General features: G+C 38.5%; 1 protein-coding gene across 3 annotated transcripts in view; it reads right to left on the bottom strand.

Moving 5' to 3' along the window:
* The window catches only part of fryl (furry homolog, like), a 165201-nt gene that overhangs the window by 25354 nt on the left and 120109 nt on the right, over positions 1–19738 (bottom strand). For all 3 annotated transcript variants that reach the window (XM_061888409.1, XM_061888408.1, XM_061888406.1), the window contains 6 exons: positions 15557–15757; positions 15320–15481; positions 15158–15232; positions 12639–12815; positions 9898–10098; positions 6591–6788 (listed from right to left, as the gene is read on the bottom strand). In XM_061888409.1, the coding sequence (XP_061744393.1) occupies positions 6591–6788; positions 9898–10098; positions 12639–12815; positions 15158–15232; positions 15320–15481; positions 15557–15757 (1014 nt within the window). The remainder of the gene's footprint in view (positions 1–6590; positions 6789–9897; positions 10099–12638; positions 12816–15157; positions 15233–15319; positions 15482–15556; positions 15758–19738) is intronic.

Genomic DNA, 19738 nt, shown 5'->3' on the forward strand with positions numbered 1-19738 from the left:
TATGGTGGCAGACCACAGAAAAGAAACCTTCATTAGGGCCTTTACTTCGGAACCCTTATTAGGCTCAACGATCCAAAGGGGGGACGTTAAAGTTAGCATTTTCAGATCGTTCTCCGTACGCTTACGTCCCCTGGGGGAATTCAAAGAAAAACGAGATGGGGATCGATAAACATGGGCCAATATTAATCTATCACATGCCATTAAAAATTGGCCAATAAAGCAGGGAGAAGTAGCCAGCCTCAGAGTGGATGAATTAGATCTCTCTCGGCTGATTTATGAGGCACAACCACACGTAACAATGACAAAGCAAACACAACAGATGAATATATTTAAAATTTAACCGCCGTGACCCGTGAACACACATCACAGGGCCGCCGTGTGAGCTAATTAATCACAATAATCAATTCAAACCACTTGATTTTTTTTGAGGCTTTGCACCCGCTTCCCTTTCAAGTCTAATGCATGCAGCCAGGCAAAGGAAGCGTGGCAGCGGGCCAGTACATCACGGAGACGGCAGCTATATTACGGAAAGCTTTTAGAAGCGGCCATCCTGGAAGGGAACGAGGAAGAGTATTGATGGTTTTTTATCTGGGGCTCATTACGCTAAAAGGGCTGCGATGACGGCGGGGGCGACGTCCTTGGGGTGGCATTGAAAGCATTGGCCAGATTAAGAGTTGGGTTTTAAAAATATAAATAAAAAAGTTGCGTTTCCAGGAGCCGGGAACACCCGTGGGACAATTCATTTATAATCATGTACGGGAAAGGAGGTTCTTCCAAGGTAATTATAAAGAAACTGATGCCATCATGTGATTACACAATTAAGTCCAAGTTGTGAGCTTATTTCTTCTGCATATAGTTGAATGCTTGTTGTGTTTTAAGGGCGTGGCATACAGAGATGAACACCCTACATCAGGGGTGTCAAACGTACGGCTAGCGGGCCACATCAGGCCTACGTCCAGGTTTTATTCGGCCCGTGAGATGAGTTTGCTAAGGTCGAAAATGAGCTGACATTTTTGAATGAAAGAAACTACTCTTTTAAATGTAGCCACTGATTGTCACAATAGCAATTATTTGTGTCCCCTGTCTCAAAAGTGTGCATGACTTCAGAGGGGGCGGAGCTATGTGCCGCTGGGGAAACATTATCTGGGGGCACATAAATATGATGAAATAATTTGTATCCCCCTTCAACTTCATGTGTGATTAATGAGATAAGACCAAATTCACAAGTTTTATGGTAAATGATGCTACATCCGTACAGAATATACAATATCATAATATTAATAATACTAACATGATGTTAGTACATCATCCATCCATCCATTTTCTACCACTTATTCCCTCCGGGGTCTCGGGGGGCGCTGGAGCGTATCTCGGCTACAATCGGGCGGAAGGCGGGGTACATCAGTTGAGGAAATGGGTAAAGTACAATAATAACATCCTGTAATAGGATTTTGATATTATTCTTTCCATCTTCTGATAGATTAAAAACTAACACCAAAAGGAGCATTTTAAAACCAGACTCAATTCCACCTATTTGACTGTTGAACATTATTATATCATTTATTCACATACTTGCCTCACGATTTTTCCCGGAGACTCCCGAATTTCAGTGCCCCGAAAAATCTCCTGGGGCAACCATTCTCCCGATTTCCACCCGGACAACAATATTAGGGGCGTGCCTCCAAGGCACTGCCTTTAGCGTCCGCTAAAACCTGTCGTCACGTCCAATTGTCCTCCATACAAACAGCGTGTCGGCCCAGTCATATAATATATGCGGCTATTACAGACCCACATAATTGAATGCAAGGTATAGTTGATCAACAGCCATAATGGCCGTATAAACAACTTTAACACTGTTACAAATATGCGCCACACTGTGAACCCACACCTAACAAGAATGACAAACACATTTTGGGAGAACATCCGCACTATAACACAAGATAAACACAACAGAACAAATACCCAGAAACCCTTGCAGCACTAACTCTTCCGGGACGCTACAATATACACCCCCGCTACTTAATTCGGAGGTCTCAAGGTTGGCAAGTATGTTTATTCAGAAAGTAGAAATATCGACAAAGGAAGATGAAATACTGTTAACTGCAACATGTAAGTGTAAAATAACCCAAACAACAACATTATAATTTGTATATTTTCAGGTTGTTCTTGTTCTATTTTTAAAAAGAAAACAATCTGAAGTTGTCTTTATTTTTAAGTTATCATGCAAGGAGTTTACCTTGTGAATAGATTTTGCTTAATGTGGCTCCTGAGTAAAATGAGTTCCACACCCCTGCAAAATATTACCAAAAAGACATTTCAAGTCAAACGTCTTGAAATGGATTCGATTTCGACAAAGGACCACAGAACCAATCGAAACCAAATAACACCAAAAGAGAAATAAAATCATAAATACTTGAAAAGAGTTGGCCCTGTGATGAGGTGGGGACTTGTCCAGGGTGTACCCCGCCTTCCGCCCGAATGCGGCTGAGATAGGCTCCAGCGACCCCCCGCCACTTCGAAAGGGACAAGCAGTAGAAAATGGATGGATGGAGACTTAAAAAGATGAAGCCATCATCATCCGTAAATATTAACACTCTTCTTTAAAGGGGAACTGCACTTATTTGGGGAATTCTGCTTATCATTCACAATCCCTATCTAAGACAAAAACATGTGTTTTTCTTTTTTTAAATGCATTCTAATTTGTAATGTATGTCAAGTAGGAGGTGGCTAACAATTCAGCTAATGGGAGTATTTTGTTCCACCCATAAAGCCCTCTACAAAACACACACACACAAAAAAACGGCAATACTCCACTTTTCATCCCGTAACCTGAAGAATAACCAAGTATTAGCGATATTGTTATTATAAGCGCTAACGCCAACAAACTTTCACTAGTGGCGCTGTGATGCTGCTATGTTGACATATTTCGCCAGTGAGCTGAGTTCCTAAAAGTTGTTTATCAATTACAAATCATGCCTCTCACCTGGATAGAATAAGGTTGTGGCCATAAACCGAGAACTTGGTCAACTTTGCTATTTAACTTGGACCCGGTAATTGCGAGAAAGAAAATAAAAAAACACTTGTTTGCGGCATTATTTTTGTAACCCTTTGTGAGGATTATGATTAATTATTAAGCTAAACGGAGAAATAAGAACAACCCATCAGTTGGCATCCCAGTGAGAGCAGACATTGTACAGTAGGTGAATGTTTTTTGTGTTTGTAGTTTATAAAGGTTGTTCTGTACTTAGCAATACTGCTACATGACGCTTAGGGTTTTACTAAAACTTAAATCTATTTAGCATACAGCTTCTAAATCTTGTAGCTCATTCTCTGTATATTCAGGCTTAAAAAAATAATGTTCTGGATCATTATTTGCCCCAAAGTAGTCTTTCACAAAGTATTTGTGAGTATTATCATTGTTGTTGGAAGGAAAAAGCGAAAGTTGTGATGAGTCTGTGAAATTAATGAGCCGTAATATGCTCAAAATGAGCAAAATACGTAAATATTACATGCTATTATGGATGTGCTTGTTACTACATGTGTATACAAAACTTTGGCGGTTGCTCTATGATTTTTAGAGCGCTTTATAGGCTCCAATGTTAGCTGACTTTAGCTAACAATTATTTACAATTTAGAATGCATTAAAAAAAGGAAAACCATATATGTTCTTGTCTTACATAAGGACTGTGAATGAAAAATTCCCCAAAAAAAGTGCAGTTAACCAAAAAGGCCTTAAAAGACGGAAGAATAATAAACTTTCAACTCCCCTTCCTCACCGAACCTAACCTTGTTATAGTTGTGCAGATGTAGATATTCTCCTAAGAAAAGCCTTCATTTATTTTCTCACATATTGAGCTTTGAGGTCTCGTGACAATTTGGATTGACCAAGAGGCCTGTACTTAAAAAATAATGCTCAACAGTACAAAAAGCCTATTAATTTCACACACAATTTCGCATGCAACTAAATGCTCTAAACTACAATTCAACATATATGCCTTACAAAATTACCGTATTGACCTGGATATAAAACGACAGCTCCTTTTCACGACCTAAATCAGGACTATTTTACGATATATCCTGCCCACTAATTACTGCAATATATACCGCGATAAATGTGAATATTTAAAAAAATATTTATTTCAGTTCAATTCGAAATATATAGACATTTTTTACACCGAAGGAAGTATTTCTATATATTTTTGATGATAATAGCTTACAGCTACAAAAAAAAAAGAAATTAACTCTAAGGAACAAGGGTTGACTTTCTTGTCCATTCAGTAATATTGTCTTAATTTGACATGCATTATTTGTCCTGAAAGGTTTTTTTAATGATAATTTTTTAAAATGTCAATATAAAATTTTTCAAAGGTTTACAATAAACTGCCAGTTATTTGGTAATACTCCAAAGTCAAACAGGACATAAAAGTCCATCATTTTTCAAAGGGCATAAAAGCGTTAATACATTTTTTTTTTTTTTCTGTATAGTTTTAATTTCAGCCCTAAACAAAAACACCACACAGGTAATGTTTTATTTCTTATTTTAACTTTTAGAAGGACTTTTGATAAAATGATGTCACACTTTTCATACTGTCAGTTTGTATAATATTGTTTATTTTACTAATTTAAACCTGTGACTTTATCTGATCAAAATGCCTTCATAAGGGTCAAAATAAAAAAAAGCAACATAGGATATTTTTGTTTTGGATTTAAATTTATTGAAAATTTTGAGCAAAAAAAAGAAGAAAGTAATATGAATATAAAATGTTTTTTTCGCCCTTCAAAAAATGTTTCACCCCCCAAATACTTTTTTGTCCTGTTTGACTTTGAGGATAATTAAAATTGAATAACTCCAGCAGCAGAAAATGGATGGATGGATGTTCTCAAAGTGTTAAAGATATCAAAACATTTTCATAAGTGTCAAAAAGTTCCACATTGTAAAAAAACTGGCTTAGGCTGTAATCACTCCTAAAATCAAATAACTTCTGAACAAATGATGGTCTATTAAAGCAGTGAATTATTTTCTTCCACGCCCCAATAGGAAGAAGTCAACATCTTGTCTCCCGCTACTCTCACTGTGACTATAAATAGTATAATTTGTCTTTTAAAATTGTTACAATTTCACCTCTGCATAACATTGTATCCTTTACATGAACGACAATGACTTTATGAACATTGTTTTTTAGTCTCTAACAGAAAAGTGCATTTGCCTAAAAAAAAAAATATATATATATATTTTGCTTATACAAACTATACAAAAAAATTGACCGACTTGATCATTTGATAGTGTGAAATGAAGTGAAGTGAATTATATTTATATAGCGCTTTTCTCTAATGACTCAAAGCGCTTTTATATAGTGAAACCCAATATCTAAGTTACCTTTAAACCAGTTTGGGTGGCACTGGGAGCAGGTGGGTAAAGTGTCTTGCCCAAGGACACAACGGCAGTGACTAGGATGACGGAAGCGGGAATCGAATCTGCAACGCTCAAGTTGCTGGCACGGCCGCTCTACCAACCGAGCTATGCCGCCGCCCCAGTGACAAATAAAATAAAATAAACTCATTAAATAACAATGAATTAAAATGTATCAGCAAGAATAATTTAGGAGCTAAATATATAACCTATTATGATTAACGTACAAAACACAAAGAAATTAAACGATTTGGGCTTATTTCGTTGTACTTTTTTAAAATTACGTTGAAGTCAAGATCAATGGCTACAATAAGCACGTTTTGCAGTGCACAGCTTTTTAAAGCATGATGTTGTATGATACTGATAAAGCATGTTCCTCAGGGTCACACCCATTGAGCAGGACTGATTTAAAGAAACAAAAAGTCAAAGCTGCTGATTCAAGATCTAATGCAAAAACACAAACTATTATTATAATTTTTTTTAACATTTGTGGGATTTAAATTATTTAAAAAAAAAAAAAAATAGACTTGTGGGCCATTTTGATAGCCTCAAAGAGCATGAATCCGGGGTCACAAAAATAAGACGGCCAATCCTTCCCGCCGTTTTATATTTGGGTCAATATGGTAAGTTGTTTTGAAGGCAAAACTCGTAAGGTGTACTCAGTAAATACATACTCACCATTGTTAGTTAAAGTGACAAACACGCTTTTTATCAGTGAAAAGTGGTTAATGTGAGGTTGTTCCAACCCACGTGTCATACTCACACATGCATCCGTGATGATTAAGGTGCTGCGGTCCGGTTTTTTATATGGAGGGGTTTAGTTGGTTATTGGAGGTGAGCAGTTACAGCTGACCTGAGGTGAGTCTCGGTTTCATCTCTCCCCCAAATCAAAAGCCCCATGATAATGATTACCCATGAAGCACTAACACCTCGGCACCCGCAAATGCAGCATGAAGCATCAGAAATAGGAAAGAAGAGGCAGAAGCAAGAAGAAATGTGCGACACCCAAACCCCCAAAACAGCATCCCAAACCTCACTGAAGCCAGCCAGTCTCGTCTGAATGTCAGACAAAGAATCAAAGCCCAGCCAAGGCAAGTGAAACGCTGGACAGGAAGGAAGAAACGTGCAAGCTAAACTAAAAGGCGCCCCACAATTTGTCACTGCTCCCCACTGATCGCACCTCAGGCAGCTGGCTGCTGGTGCTGTCTGAGTGGGCCAACTCCAACATGGGGCTATCCGGCCGGGGGAAGGAAGGCAGTCGAGGGAGGAACGAGGGCGCCGCCTCATCGGTCAAGGCGCTGCTCGACGACTCCTGCGACTGCTGCAGGGAGTCTAGGTGGTTGGACGTCGCGTCGTCCGTGGCGGAGTCGCTGTTGAGCTGGAGGACAAAAAAAATCACATAAAGGTTGTTAGCTTAATGCATGGCAACCATTAAACAAAGTATTGCAACATGACACCAAAAGTAGTAAAGCACTTTATTGACTCCAATATAAGATGTTTGCTCTTTTCAAGACTTTTCATTTGGACAAATATTTTTCAGGACAAAATTATTTTTACTTTTTTTAAGTTTGTCAAAGGTGCAGAGGCTGCACATTACAATATTTAAATAAAGTTAGGATGTAATTGAACACTTGTATTGTTACTTTAAAAATGGTTGACTGTTGCTTATTTTTACAGTCCATCCAGAAAGTATTCCCAGCGCTTCATTTTTCTTCAGCATTTTGTTATGTTTCAGCCTTATTATTAGGGACCGAATGTCCCTTTGGGACAGAGGACCCTATTGTATTTCTAAGGTTTTATTATTATTTTACCGCCGCCTCTTTGAGCTGTAATTTGACCCCCTTAACATGCTCCAAAACTCACCAACTTTTACACACACATCAGGACTGGCTAAATTGCCATCTAATAAATAACCAAACTACAAAACTCAAAATTGCGCTCTAGCGCCCCCTGGGAAAAAACACAGACAAAACGGCTTGTAACTTCCGTTAGGAATGTCGTAGAGACATGAAACAAAAACTTCTATGTAGCTCTGACTTAGACCTACATTTCATAAACTGACATCCTTCAGCAAAAATCAACAGGCAGTTGGCAAACACCCCTTCAAAACAAAAGTTTCCTAAAAAATGTCATTTTTGCCTCTTTGAGCTGTAATTTGACCCCCTTAAAATGCTTCAAAACTCACCAAACTGGCGAAAATTGCGATCGAATAAAAAAACCAAGCCCCAAAACTTAAAATTGTGTTCTAGCGCCCCCTAGGAATAAAAAACAGACAAAACTGCTCCGAGGAAGAATACACGGACAAAACTGCTTGTAACTTCCAGTAGGAATGTCGTGGAGACATGAAACAAAAACATCTATGTAGGTCTCACTTGGACCTACATTTCATTAATTTACATCCTTCAGCAAAAATCAACAGGAAGTTGGCAATTACCCCTTCAAAACAAAAGTTTTGCAAAGATCCATCACCTTTTTTCAAACGTTATGTCCTCTGAGCGCGTTTGTTGTGTCGGCTTCAAACTCGCACAGGAACGAGATTGAACCCTTCTGATTAAAAGTTGCGCAAAGAGTTTTTTAACTGCTCCGGTTTTGATTTTACGAGCCTTCAAAGAACTGCTGCGCTGATGCTGCTGCGCTGCTGCCGTCTCAAGATGGCCGCTTAAAAGCAGGAAGCGCCAGTGTGACCACACAATGCAGAGAAGGTAGGTACTGTGCGGGTAAAGATATGTTAACTGGGTGAAAGAAGGAGCTACCAGTTTGACTCCAGGATACAGAGACTGTGGGTAATGTGCAGGTAAAGATATGTTGAATGGGCAAAGGCAGGAAACACCAGCAAAAGTCTGTCCCATCCATCGCTGCTTGCAGCTTTAATTTCATGTAATATTGTACTTCTGTTGCGATTTCCCTGTATTGCATCGTTTTTTTTGGAGTTTGTGTGTATTTTAGCCGTTGTTGCGCATTTGCCCCGCACTTGTGTGTTGTGTTTTGGGAAGTTGCATGTGTTTCGGGGGTTTGTGTTTGTTTTCAATGTTGTTGCGTGTTTGCCGCTGTATGTCGACCACTGTGTGTATCTGTGTACAAAACATTAAATAAAAAACATTCTATTGCCATTAGAGATGTCCGATAATGGCTTTTTTTTTGCCAATATTCGAAATTCCGATATTGTCCAACTCTTAATTACAGATACCAACCAATACTGATATATACAGTCGTGGAATTAACATATTATTATGCCTGATTTTGTTGTGATGCCCCACCGGATGCAGTAAACAATGTAATAAGGTTTTCCAAAATAAAGCAACTCAAGTTATGGAAAAAAATACCAACATGTCACTGCCAAATTTATTATTGAAGTCACAAAGTGCATTATTTTTTTTAACATGCCTCAAAACCGCAGCTTGGAATTTAGGACATGCTTTCCCTGAGAGAGCATGAGGTGGTTGAGGTGGGCACGGTGAGGGGTAGGGAGTGGCAAAGTGTGTATATTGTAGCATCCCGGAAGAGATAGTGCTGCAAGGGGTTCTGGGTATTTGTGCTGTTGTGTTTATGTTGTGCTACGGTGCGAAATGTGTTTGTCATTCTTGTTTGGTGTGGGTTCACATTGTGGCGCATATTTGTAACAGTGTTAAAGTTGTTTATACTGCCACCCTCTGTGTGACCTGTATGGCTGTTGACCAAGTATGCATTGCATTCACTTATGTGTGTGAAAAGCCGTAGATATTATGTGACTGGGCCGGCACACAAAGGAAGTGCCCATAAGGTTTATTGGCGCTCTGTACTTCTCCCTACGTCCGTGTACACAGTGGCGTTTTACAAAGTCATGAATTCTACTTTTTGAAACCGCTACCGATAATATTGAAACCGATACCAATAATTTCCGATATTACATTTTAAAGCATTTATCGGCCGATAAAATTGTCAGTTTGATATTATCGGACATCTCAAGTTTCCATGGTAGCGTCTGCTCTTAGTATTTTTAACTAAATATTTCCTTGTCAGTGTATTATTACGCTTTAACCCCTGGCAACACTGTGTGCAAGTTTTTTTGTTGTTGTAATTTCAGGTAAAAACATGCAAATAAGGCAGAAACTAAAAAAACAGCAACACTGAATTTAAAAAATGGGAAAAAACAGCCAAATGCAAAGCAAAAAAAAATGTATTTAAAGAATACTGTAATAATAATAATAATGTTTCACAAATTCTTGTGAACAGATATGTAAACTACATTGTACTTACTTACTTACAACACCTATCCAAAAGAGCACAAACTGCACTTTATTGTTTTTAGGTGGGGATGGGGGGGAGGTTACAATTAAGCTGTCCTCCAGCCAAGAAGCAAGCACCAAGCTCCTCGTCCACACCGGCAGCATCTCAACACACACTCTCACACGCAAACACAGTGCCAGCAGGCTGTGTGAGGAGCATGGCGGGGGCAGGGTATTTTTTTTTTTTGGAGGGAGGGGGACCCTGATTAGAGTGAGACTTACAAGGCCAGAGCGGGTGAGAATCTGGCTAGCGCTCAGTACCTCCTCCTCTGATGATTCATCTGTGTCCTCATGGTTGGTGAGGTTGAGGCTTGGCGTGCTTCCTGCGTACTGATACTCCTGCAAAGACGGCGTGTCCCCTTTGTCCATGCTCTCCAGGGAGCGGCGGCGGACGCCCCAGTTGAAGTTGTCCATGCTCTCCCCCTGCAGGACGGCCGAGGCGACAACAGACAAAAGACTTGAGGCGGTGGCAAATTGGATTATGAAGGACATGATAAAAACGCATGACGTGTACACATAATGTTGTGCGATTCACAATGACACACACACACAGGAACAATAACACACACCAAAAAAATAAAATATGAACAATGGACACAAAGACAGCAGGGCAGCAGGCTTTAAGCTGCGTACTCGTCCACAAACTTACCTGCAACTCCTTGTGGCAAAAGAAAAGAAGGAATACGAGTGTTATTAGACTAAAAGACAGTGAAAAAACATTTACCACGACAGACGTTCGGACAGTTAAGACATTTCAACATTTAACAAACAACACTGTGAATGCTTCAATTAAAGCTCCTATTCGATTGTCTGCAAAACCTCCTATGTGGTGAGTGAGTGGTCTTCAAAAGAAAATATTTTTGGGGGGTTCCTAATAAGCACCAGGTTAATCAGACTCCATATGATAAACACAATGTTAAGATAAATACTCATCCCAGCTATAATCACAGACTTTACGGCAGTGATATTGAACCAGGCCAAATCCAGCCTGGGAATTACACCATACCGGTCCCCGAGTTCAGTATAAAACTTGTGAGACAAACATTTTTGTAGCAAATTCCTAAAATCAATATAGTGCTCTAATTGTGTAGTAAGTTTTCCTTGCCCTTATGTGGGTTCTTCCGAGGATGTCGTAGTCGTAGTGGTTTGTACAGTCCTTTGAGACATTTGTGATTTAGGGCTATATAAATAAACATTGATTGATTGATTGATTGATAGTGTTGTATAGAGGAACTCGGACCACTATAAACACATTGGCAAAGCATTACATTGAACACTGGGATCCAAACGTGTGATTTACATAACAGAGGTGTTCCTCAAGGCACTTTTTTAAGTCCTTCTCTTTTTCTTTTTTTTAATTATAATGTGATTTATGTAACCAAGGTGTTGCTGTAGCTTGTAGTCTCAGATTCAGACTGTAGTCATTTGTTCAACTTCTTAAGTTACGAATATAAGTGGTGTAAATCGAGGTTCCATTTTAGGTAATCTCTTTTTCATCATTTGGGTTATTCTCTTGTGGCCTGCAAGTTCAGTTCGTAAAAACTAGGGAGAGACTCACATTTTTGCAGCAGATTCCTAAAAACACTACAGTGCTATCATAGAAATGATCTTTGACTAGCTTTTTTGCAAAGCACTCCTGTAGCTGACAAAATACACAAAAATGAAATGACCAATATACGAAATAAGACTAATAGAGAAGGGAGTGGTCCGTAGCTTTCTGGAAATGTGGCACCCAAAACAATTTAGCTAAATATCTTTGATTTACGGCATATCCAATTAACTGGTTGATGATTAAAAAGATGGTTTGACAAAAACAGACCATCTTTGAATCTCAGTAAAAGAAAAAAAAAAATGCTATTTGGTAACAGTAGAAGAGATAATCAAGCAATTACAAATAGACGGAATAGAATTTAAAGAGTAAATGAAACCACATTTCTAGGTATAATAGTTGATGATAAATTGAACTGGAAATCTCATGTAAAAAATATACAACATAAAGTAGCAAGAAGCACGTCAATAATGAATAAAGCAAAACATGTTCTAGACCAAAAATCACTTCATATTCTCTACTGCTCGCTGGTGTTATCTGAGTTATTGTGTAGAAATATGGGGAAATAACTCCAAAAGTACACTTCATTCATTAACGGTGTAACAAAAAAGATCAGTTAGAATAATACATAATGTTGGATATGGAGAACATACCACCCCTTTATCTATTGAATTAAAATTACTGAAATTCCACGACATAGTGAATTTGTAAACAGCTAAAATTATACACAAAGCAAACTATAACCTGCTACCCAGGAATATACAACAATTATTCTCAAAAAAAGAGGAGAAATAGAATCTTAGAGAAAAATGCAATTCACGTACAACACTTAAGAAATAAGGTATATCTGTATGTGGAATTAAATGATGGAATGGATGAAGCAAAGCAATGAAACAATGTACTAATATGATCCACTTCAAGAAACTCTTCAAACCCAAAGTGTTTACAAAGTACAAAGAAGAAGAGCCATGATAAACATTCTGAATTTATCTCAGCCATCCAATTATTTTCAAAATAATCTTACTCATCTCACCATATGAAATGTAACTTACTTTACCCAGTATTATGTATTCATTTTTATTGTGATTACTTATAGAGTATATTGTGACTAAATTGAGAACAGGAAGTGAACAAAGGTTTTAGCAACTGTTATGTAAAAGAAAAGGGGTAGGATTGAATAAGCTCTGATTTTTCCTACTCCTTTTCGAACATGTTGAAAAGAGAAACTGGAAATTGTGATGAATCATGTTGTATGCTTGCATGTTCCAAATAAACTCAAACTCAAACTCCAGTCAAGGTACCAAATGACTGAACATGAAGATAAGATATATCCAGTTCTAAAAAGAGTAGATTTTTTTTGTTCCCCATAATCAATAATGATATAGATGACAAAATGATTGTTGTTGACTCGTACCTCAGCGTCCTCCAACTCCACGTCCAAGAAGTCAAAGTCTTTAAAGACACCAAACTGCTGCTCGCTGCCCATCTCTTCTCCCTGCGCCTCCTCCTCTCGCACCACCTCCTCCACAGTGGGGATCAGGCTGGTCTGCTGGTCTGCCGGGTCCAGGTCCTCGCTGGATGGAAACACCACCTGTGTCGATAATGAGAAAGCAGACTTTGTATTCATGATAAATCCACCAACAGGCGATTTAACGTTAAAGGGGAACATTATCACAATTTCTGAAGGGTTAAAACCAATAAAAATCAGTTCCCAGTGACTTATTTTATTTTTTCGAAGTTTTTCTTAAAATTTTACTCATCACGGAATATCCCGATAATTGGCTTCAAAGTGCCTGATTTTCACAATCGGTATATCCACCCGTCCATTATCCTGTGATGTCACAGCGTGAAACAACCAGAAACAAACATGGCGGATAGCACAGAAAGGTATAGTGATATTAGCTTGGATTCAGACTCGGATTTCAGCGGCATAAGCGATTCAACAGATTATACATGTATTGAAACGGATGGTTGGAATGTGGAGGCAAATAGCGAAAACGAAATTGAAGAAGAAACTGAAGCTATTGAGCCATATCACGACAGGAAGCGAGGACGAATTTGGCGATCGCCTTCTAACTAACGATTGGTATATGTTTGTTTGGCATTAAATGTGGGTGGAGGGAAAGGCTGGATGCAAATATAGCTACAAATGAGGCATAATGATGCAATATGTACATACAGCTAGCCTAAATAGCATGTTAGCATCGATTAGCTTGCAGTCATGCCGTGACCAAATATGTCTGATTAGCACACTCCACATAAGTCAATAACATCAACAAAACTCACCTTTGTGCATTCATGCACAACGTTATAAGTTTGGTGGATAAAATGAGACGGAAAAGGAAGTGGCATAAATCACGTCTTAGCCAAGACATCCAGGGAGTTTACCTCGCTCGTCTGCGGGAACAGACTGCCGTCGTCACTGAATAGTTCCCGAGGCACTCCGGCAGATTCAGTGGTGGTCTATTTTCCAATATTGCAGAATTCTTTGACTTTATCGTTGGAAATGCATCTGCTTTGAGTGTCGCAGGATATCCACACATTCTTGCCATCTCTGTCGTAGCATAGCTGTCGTCGGTACAGTGTGCAGAACAGTATTAATTTTGTTGACGAAAAATTTTCGTCATAGTTATCGTCAACGACCTTTTTTTTCTGACTAAAACGAGACAATAACTAAATAAAAAATAATTTATGTGGACTAAGACGATGACGAGGTGTATTGATATATTCGTCAACGAATAAAAACGAGACGAAAATGTCTGCCAGAGACGAGATCCAATCGGAACTCATTTCGTTAGGAAGAGGCGGGAGGAGCTGGGAAGAGAACCAATCAGAGCGACGTGGTAAGGAAGTTACGTAAACGTAGTTTGCGTTTGAGACTGACCCGGGAATGCGCTGCAGAAGACAACATGTCAACGCCGGGGAGGAAGATGAGAGAGGACATATGGGGAAATTTTATATTTGACGTCAAAGATAACGAGACGCAGAGTAAGAAATGCAGCGCGATGATTACGCGGAAAACCACAACAAACTTGAAGCGACATTTACAGTCGAATCACTCCGAAATCCACACACAGGTAAGCATTTTCCACAACATACAACTCACTCGACGTTATCCCGTTTATTACACGGCTTACTCGTGAAATACTAAATTTGAGACATGATTTTCATCAAAATATGACATGTATCGGTGATTTTTCCGCTGTTTTGCTTTGACTTTCAGAAATTGAAGGGAAAGTTTACATATTACCCTTTAGTCGACTAAATCTACTGTAGTTTTCGTCGGCTATAATCTTATGATATTTCATCAACTAAAACTAGACTAAAACTAAAACAATTTAAATAACTAAATTATGACTAAAACTAAATTACATTTTATTCAGAAGACTATGACTAAAACTAAATTACATTTTATTCAGAAGACTATGACTAAAACTAAATCAAATTTTGTTGTCAAAATTAACACTGGTGCGGAACAAATGAGGGACTTTCGCATCTTTTGGCCACTGTTGCAACTTGAATCCGTCTCTGTTCGTGTTGTTACACCCTCCGACAACACACCGACGAGGCATGATGTCTCCAAGGCACGGGAAAACAGTCGAAAAAACGAAAAATAACCGAGCTGATTTGACTTGGTGCATGTAAACAAGATTGAGAAAATAGCAGATTGCTTCATGTTGTGACATCACGGGTGAAAGGTCGTCGCTTGACAGGCTATCAATTGAAAGGCGTTTAAATCGCCAAATTCACCCTTTTAGAGTTCGGAAATCGGTTAAAAAAATATATGGTCTTTTTTCTGCAAAATCAAGGTATATATTGACGCTTACATAGGTCTGGTGATAATGTTCCCCTTTAAAAAGAGTGACAACATAACCAGAATATCAAATGGATAGAGACTTTGTCTGAGGCCTTAGAGTAGGAGAGGAGTCTTACAGATGGATTTTTTGGGATGCCATCCTCTGGACCACATAGCGATAGAACATTCATGAGCCTCTCTCTGGTTCTTCTCTGTAAAAAGAAAACAGAAGGGGACATTTTTTTAAATATGGAGCAGAGCTATTCAGGTAATTGGTCTATTTCCAAGCGGTTTCGTACCTGAGAGAGTTGAGGCCTCTTCCAGCTCACCGGGAGCAGCCCATTAGAATTAGAGCCAGAAGAGGTAGAAGACGTACTCCTGGTGACAGCGATCACCTGAGGCTTTCCATTCCGACCTGCTGCACTACGCTGATCGCCGTATTTATGTCCTATGATTGGCGTCTAGTAACAAAAATCACACATTTGTCAGACACAGAGAAAAAAGGCAGCACGGTGAGAAAAATAACCAAGTGCGACCTCTGAGATGTCAAAGTGGAAGTCCAGCGTCTTGCCGGGCAGCTCCTTGGAGGAGTTGTTAAATATGCGCGTGAAGGCAATTTCCGGCGAGCCGCAAGACTCGGTGCTGTACGAGCGCTGCACATCGTCTGGGACGACCAGGCTGGCCGAGCGAGACACCACCAGCTTCGAAATGTTTTGCGCCTCCTTCCAATGTGGACTCTGTATAAAAAAACAAAAACAAAAAGCTGAGCGCAACAATTCTTAAAAAAGACATGGGGCTTCTGCCAAATATAGGAATGAAATAGGGAAATATTTTCCCATTTAGAAAGCCCAACACTGCCTTGATCACAGCGCTTAAAAAAAACAAACAAGTGCAGCAAGAAGATTAGCAGTGCACAGGCTCCTCATACAAAAAAAGGCAATTCTGCTAGCCTGGGGCCATCGTGGTAATGTGCAGCAGTTCTATAAGACCATCAAGCACAGGCTGCTAAAAGGTTCCGCAGAGAGCCTTTGTTTTTCTTGTTTTCCTTTTAACAGGAAGTCTGTACTAACATTGATTGAAAAAGTTGAAGTTCAATAAGAAATGTCAGTGCCTCAAAAGCAATGAACCTCACCACACTACAGTTATCAGAGTATTCAGATATTTTGCTGGTGGATTTGAAGCCGAGCTAAATTTAATTTATTTTATTTTAATTTTGGTCATTTATTTACATCATTTTCTGTTGTGAACTTCCCCAAAAGTGTCTTTTATTGTAAATAGGTTCCACTCTATTATTTTCCGTTACATACCTTTTTGTTTCCTGGGGGGGTTGATTTGGCGTCGCACCTGGGTGATGCTGAACTGAACTGATGCTCTGAGCTGGTAAGTCATGTTTATGTCTCTCCCTTAATTTTCTTTAATAAACTTTTTAGTTGTCGTTCTCAAAGTGTGACGTGCTGTTAAGCATGCGGGTTAAATTCCCAAACTTTCTGTTTGTTAAATTGTTGTAAAAAATAGACTTTTATATGTTATTACGGGGTTTCCTGGTCTCATGAATTTGCACACGGTTCAAAAACTCCGCTGCGTGTCTGTGTGGACATCTTGTGTGCCTCTGTGGCATTAATATGAGTGTGCATTATTTCTTTCTTTATTCTGTAGTGGAGAGAAATCCTGTGTACTGTGTGTGGCGCCCTGTTCTTTTTGTTTCAAAAAAAGGTATGTCTGTAATGAGTTTTTTGGTATAGTTTACTGTAGAAAAATATAAAATAAGTTGATGTGAGTGGGGAAAAATGAAGTAAATTGCTGCACCTATAAAAGACCCTTTTTCTTAATATATATTTTATAAACTGTTTTTTATGTAATTAATTTATGAGAGGCTATTTTATGCTTTATTTACCTTTAATTATTATCATTATTTTTTTATTTTATTATTATTATTTCCACATGTAAGCATCCATCCATCCATTTTCTACCGCTTATTCCCTTTTGGGGTCGCATAAATAATAGAATTCATGGACTCGAGAGAGAACTGACGCTAAGGAGCTGTGGAGAGAAATCCTGTGGACTGTGTGTGACGCCCTGTTGTTAATGTTTCTATCAAAAAACGGTATGTCTGTTATGAGTTTTTTGGCATAGTTTATTGTAGAAAAATATAAAATGAGTTGATGTGAGTGGGGAAAAATGAGGTAAATTGCTGCACCTATTAAGGACCCTTTTTCTTAAAATATATTTTTGTTATTCGCTCATATATAATTTATATACAGTTTTTTATTTAATTAAATTATTTGAGACTATTTTATGCTTTATTTACAGTACCTTTATGTATTATTATTTTATCTTTTATTATTACTATTTCCACATGTAAGTATAAATAATTGAATTCATGGGCTAGAGTGAGCACTAACGCTCGGAGCTATGGAGAGGAATCCTGTGTACTGTGGACTGTGTGTGACGTCCTGTTCTTTTTATTTCTATCAAAAAAAGGTATGTCTTCTGTTTTGAGTTTTTTGGCATAGTTTATTGTAGAAAAATATAAAATGAGTTGATGTGAGTGGGGGAAAATGAGGTAAATTGCTGCACCTATTAAAAACCCTTTTTCTTAAAATATATTTTTGTTATTTGCTCATATGTATATTTTATATACCGTTTTTTAAATTTCATTAATTTATTTGACACTATTTTATGCTTTATTGACCTTTAATTATTATTTATATTATTATTACTTTATTTATTATTATTATGATTTCCACATGTGAGCATAAATAATTTAATTCATGAGCTAGAGTGAGTACTGACGCTTAGAGCTGTGGAGAGAAATCCTGTGTACTGTGTGTGACGCCCTGTTTTTTTTTTTTTTTTCTATCAAAAAAAGGTGAGTAAATCCTCCACGACTCAACTCCTGTGTGTGCCTCACTACATAGACACAACGCAGAACAGCTACTGTTACAGATTGTGAATATGGCTGGGGAAAACTAATCAATTTGATTTATTATGGACCGATATATTTTAAATTTAGCAATATCGTCCATTCACAACAGATAATATTGATTACATGCAGGTTGTTTTGTGCATGAAACAGAAGCATCAAAAGCAGTGTCACACTATGCTAACATTAACTTTGAACAACAAACTTTCCAGGGAAAAAACAAAGAAAGAGTGATTTTCCATGGGCCATAAAGATACAGAATTTTTGTCGGCAAAAAAGTATGCCTACAATCCCGAACTGAACCACACTATTATGATCATGCAGCATAAACATCTGACTGAATCTGTCATCTTTATTGATTGTATTTGTAATTGGAGTAAAGTGACTCTTGAAAGGTACTTTTGTCTATGAAAATATCCTGGATACAGTACTGTCGTCAAGGGTGCCAGAAAAACTAACCGCACACTTGCGACCTTCAGAATAAATATGCTTTGCTGTTGTTCTATTTCCATCCATTTTCTACCGCTTATTCCCTTTCGGGTCGCGGGGGGCGCTGGCGCCTATCTCTTTTGTTATTTGAAAGACACTGTGCAGTTACATTAAAAAGATGGATGCTACTTTCCATCTGTAGGCCTTTGCGTTACATTCTGTGTGTCTGCCAACAAAATAATAGTCCCAGAAGAACAGTGTTGGAATATTGCAATACATTTACATTTACACCTTCAATTCCTTTCTAGTTATTTATTTAAGAAGGTTTGAACTGTTCAAAGTTCAAAAACTATGTAAATGTGTATATTTGAACAGATTTGAGACATTTTCAATATATAAGTGCAGTTCGAATCAAGTTGAGATTTAAAAACTTAAGAATCAAAATGTAATCGATTTGGAAAATTGTTCATGATACCCAACCCTAATTGTAAACATTACCATACTGTAAGTTGAGAACCACAATTCAAATACACAAAAATAGGTACAAATAAGGGAAAAACCTTTTTTGTCTTTTTTTTGGTCTTATTTTCCTTTTTTTTTTTGCATTTTGACGCTCGACTTACAGCTAAATTGGAACACTTGAAACTGAAGATTGTGTTCAGGTAGAGTACATTTTTGGTTTACTGCTGTGTCATGATGTCAGGTTGTTGAGGTGTTTGGTACATGTAGCCGAGTCATACCAAAAACTTAAAAAATGGGACCCATTGCCTCCCTGCTTGGAACTCAGCATCAAGGGTTGGAACTGGGTGTTGAATCACCAAATGATTCCCGAGCGCCGCCACCGCTGCTGCTCACTGCTTTCTCACTTCCCAGAAGGTGAACATGGGGATGGGTCAAATGCAGAGGACAAATTTCACCACACCTAGTGTGTGTGTGACAATCGCTGGGACTTAAACTTTAACTTAACTTAACTAGCTCAGTGGTCTTGTGGTTAGAGTTTCTGCCCTGAGACTGTAAGGTTGAGACTTTAAACCCCGGCCGAGTCATACCAAAGACTATAAAAATGGGACCCAACGCCTACCTGCTTTAAACTCAGCATCAAGGGTTGGAACTGGGGGTTAAATTTAATTTAAGTTAAAGTACCAATGATTGTCAAACACACATTAGGTGTGGTGAAATGTGTCCTCTGTATTTGACCCATCCCCTTGTTCACCCCCTGGGAGGTGAGGGGAGCCGTGGGCAGCAGCGGTGCCGCGCCCGGGAATCATTTTTAGTGATTTAATCCCCAATTCCAACCCTTGATGCTGAGTGCCAAGCAGGGAGGTAATGGGTCCCATTTTTAAAGTCTTTGGTATGACTCGGCTAC

This window comes from Nerophis ophidion, linkage group LG26 (genome assembly GCF_033978795.1).
Source record: "Nerophis ophidion isolate RoL-2023_Sa linkage group LG26, RoL_Noph_v1.0, whole genome shotgun sequence".
In the NCBI taxonomy this organism is placed as follows: Eukaryota; Metazoa; Chordata; class Actinopteri; order Syngnathiformes; family Syngnathidae; genus Nerophis; species Nerophis ophidion.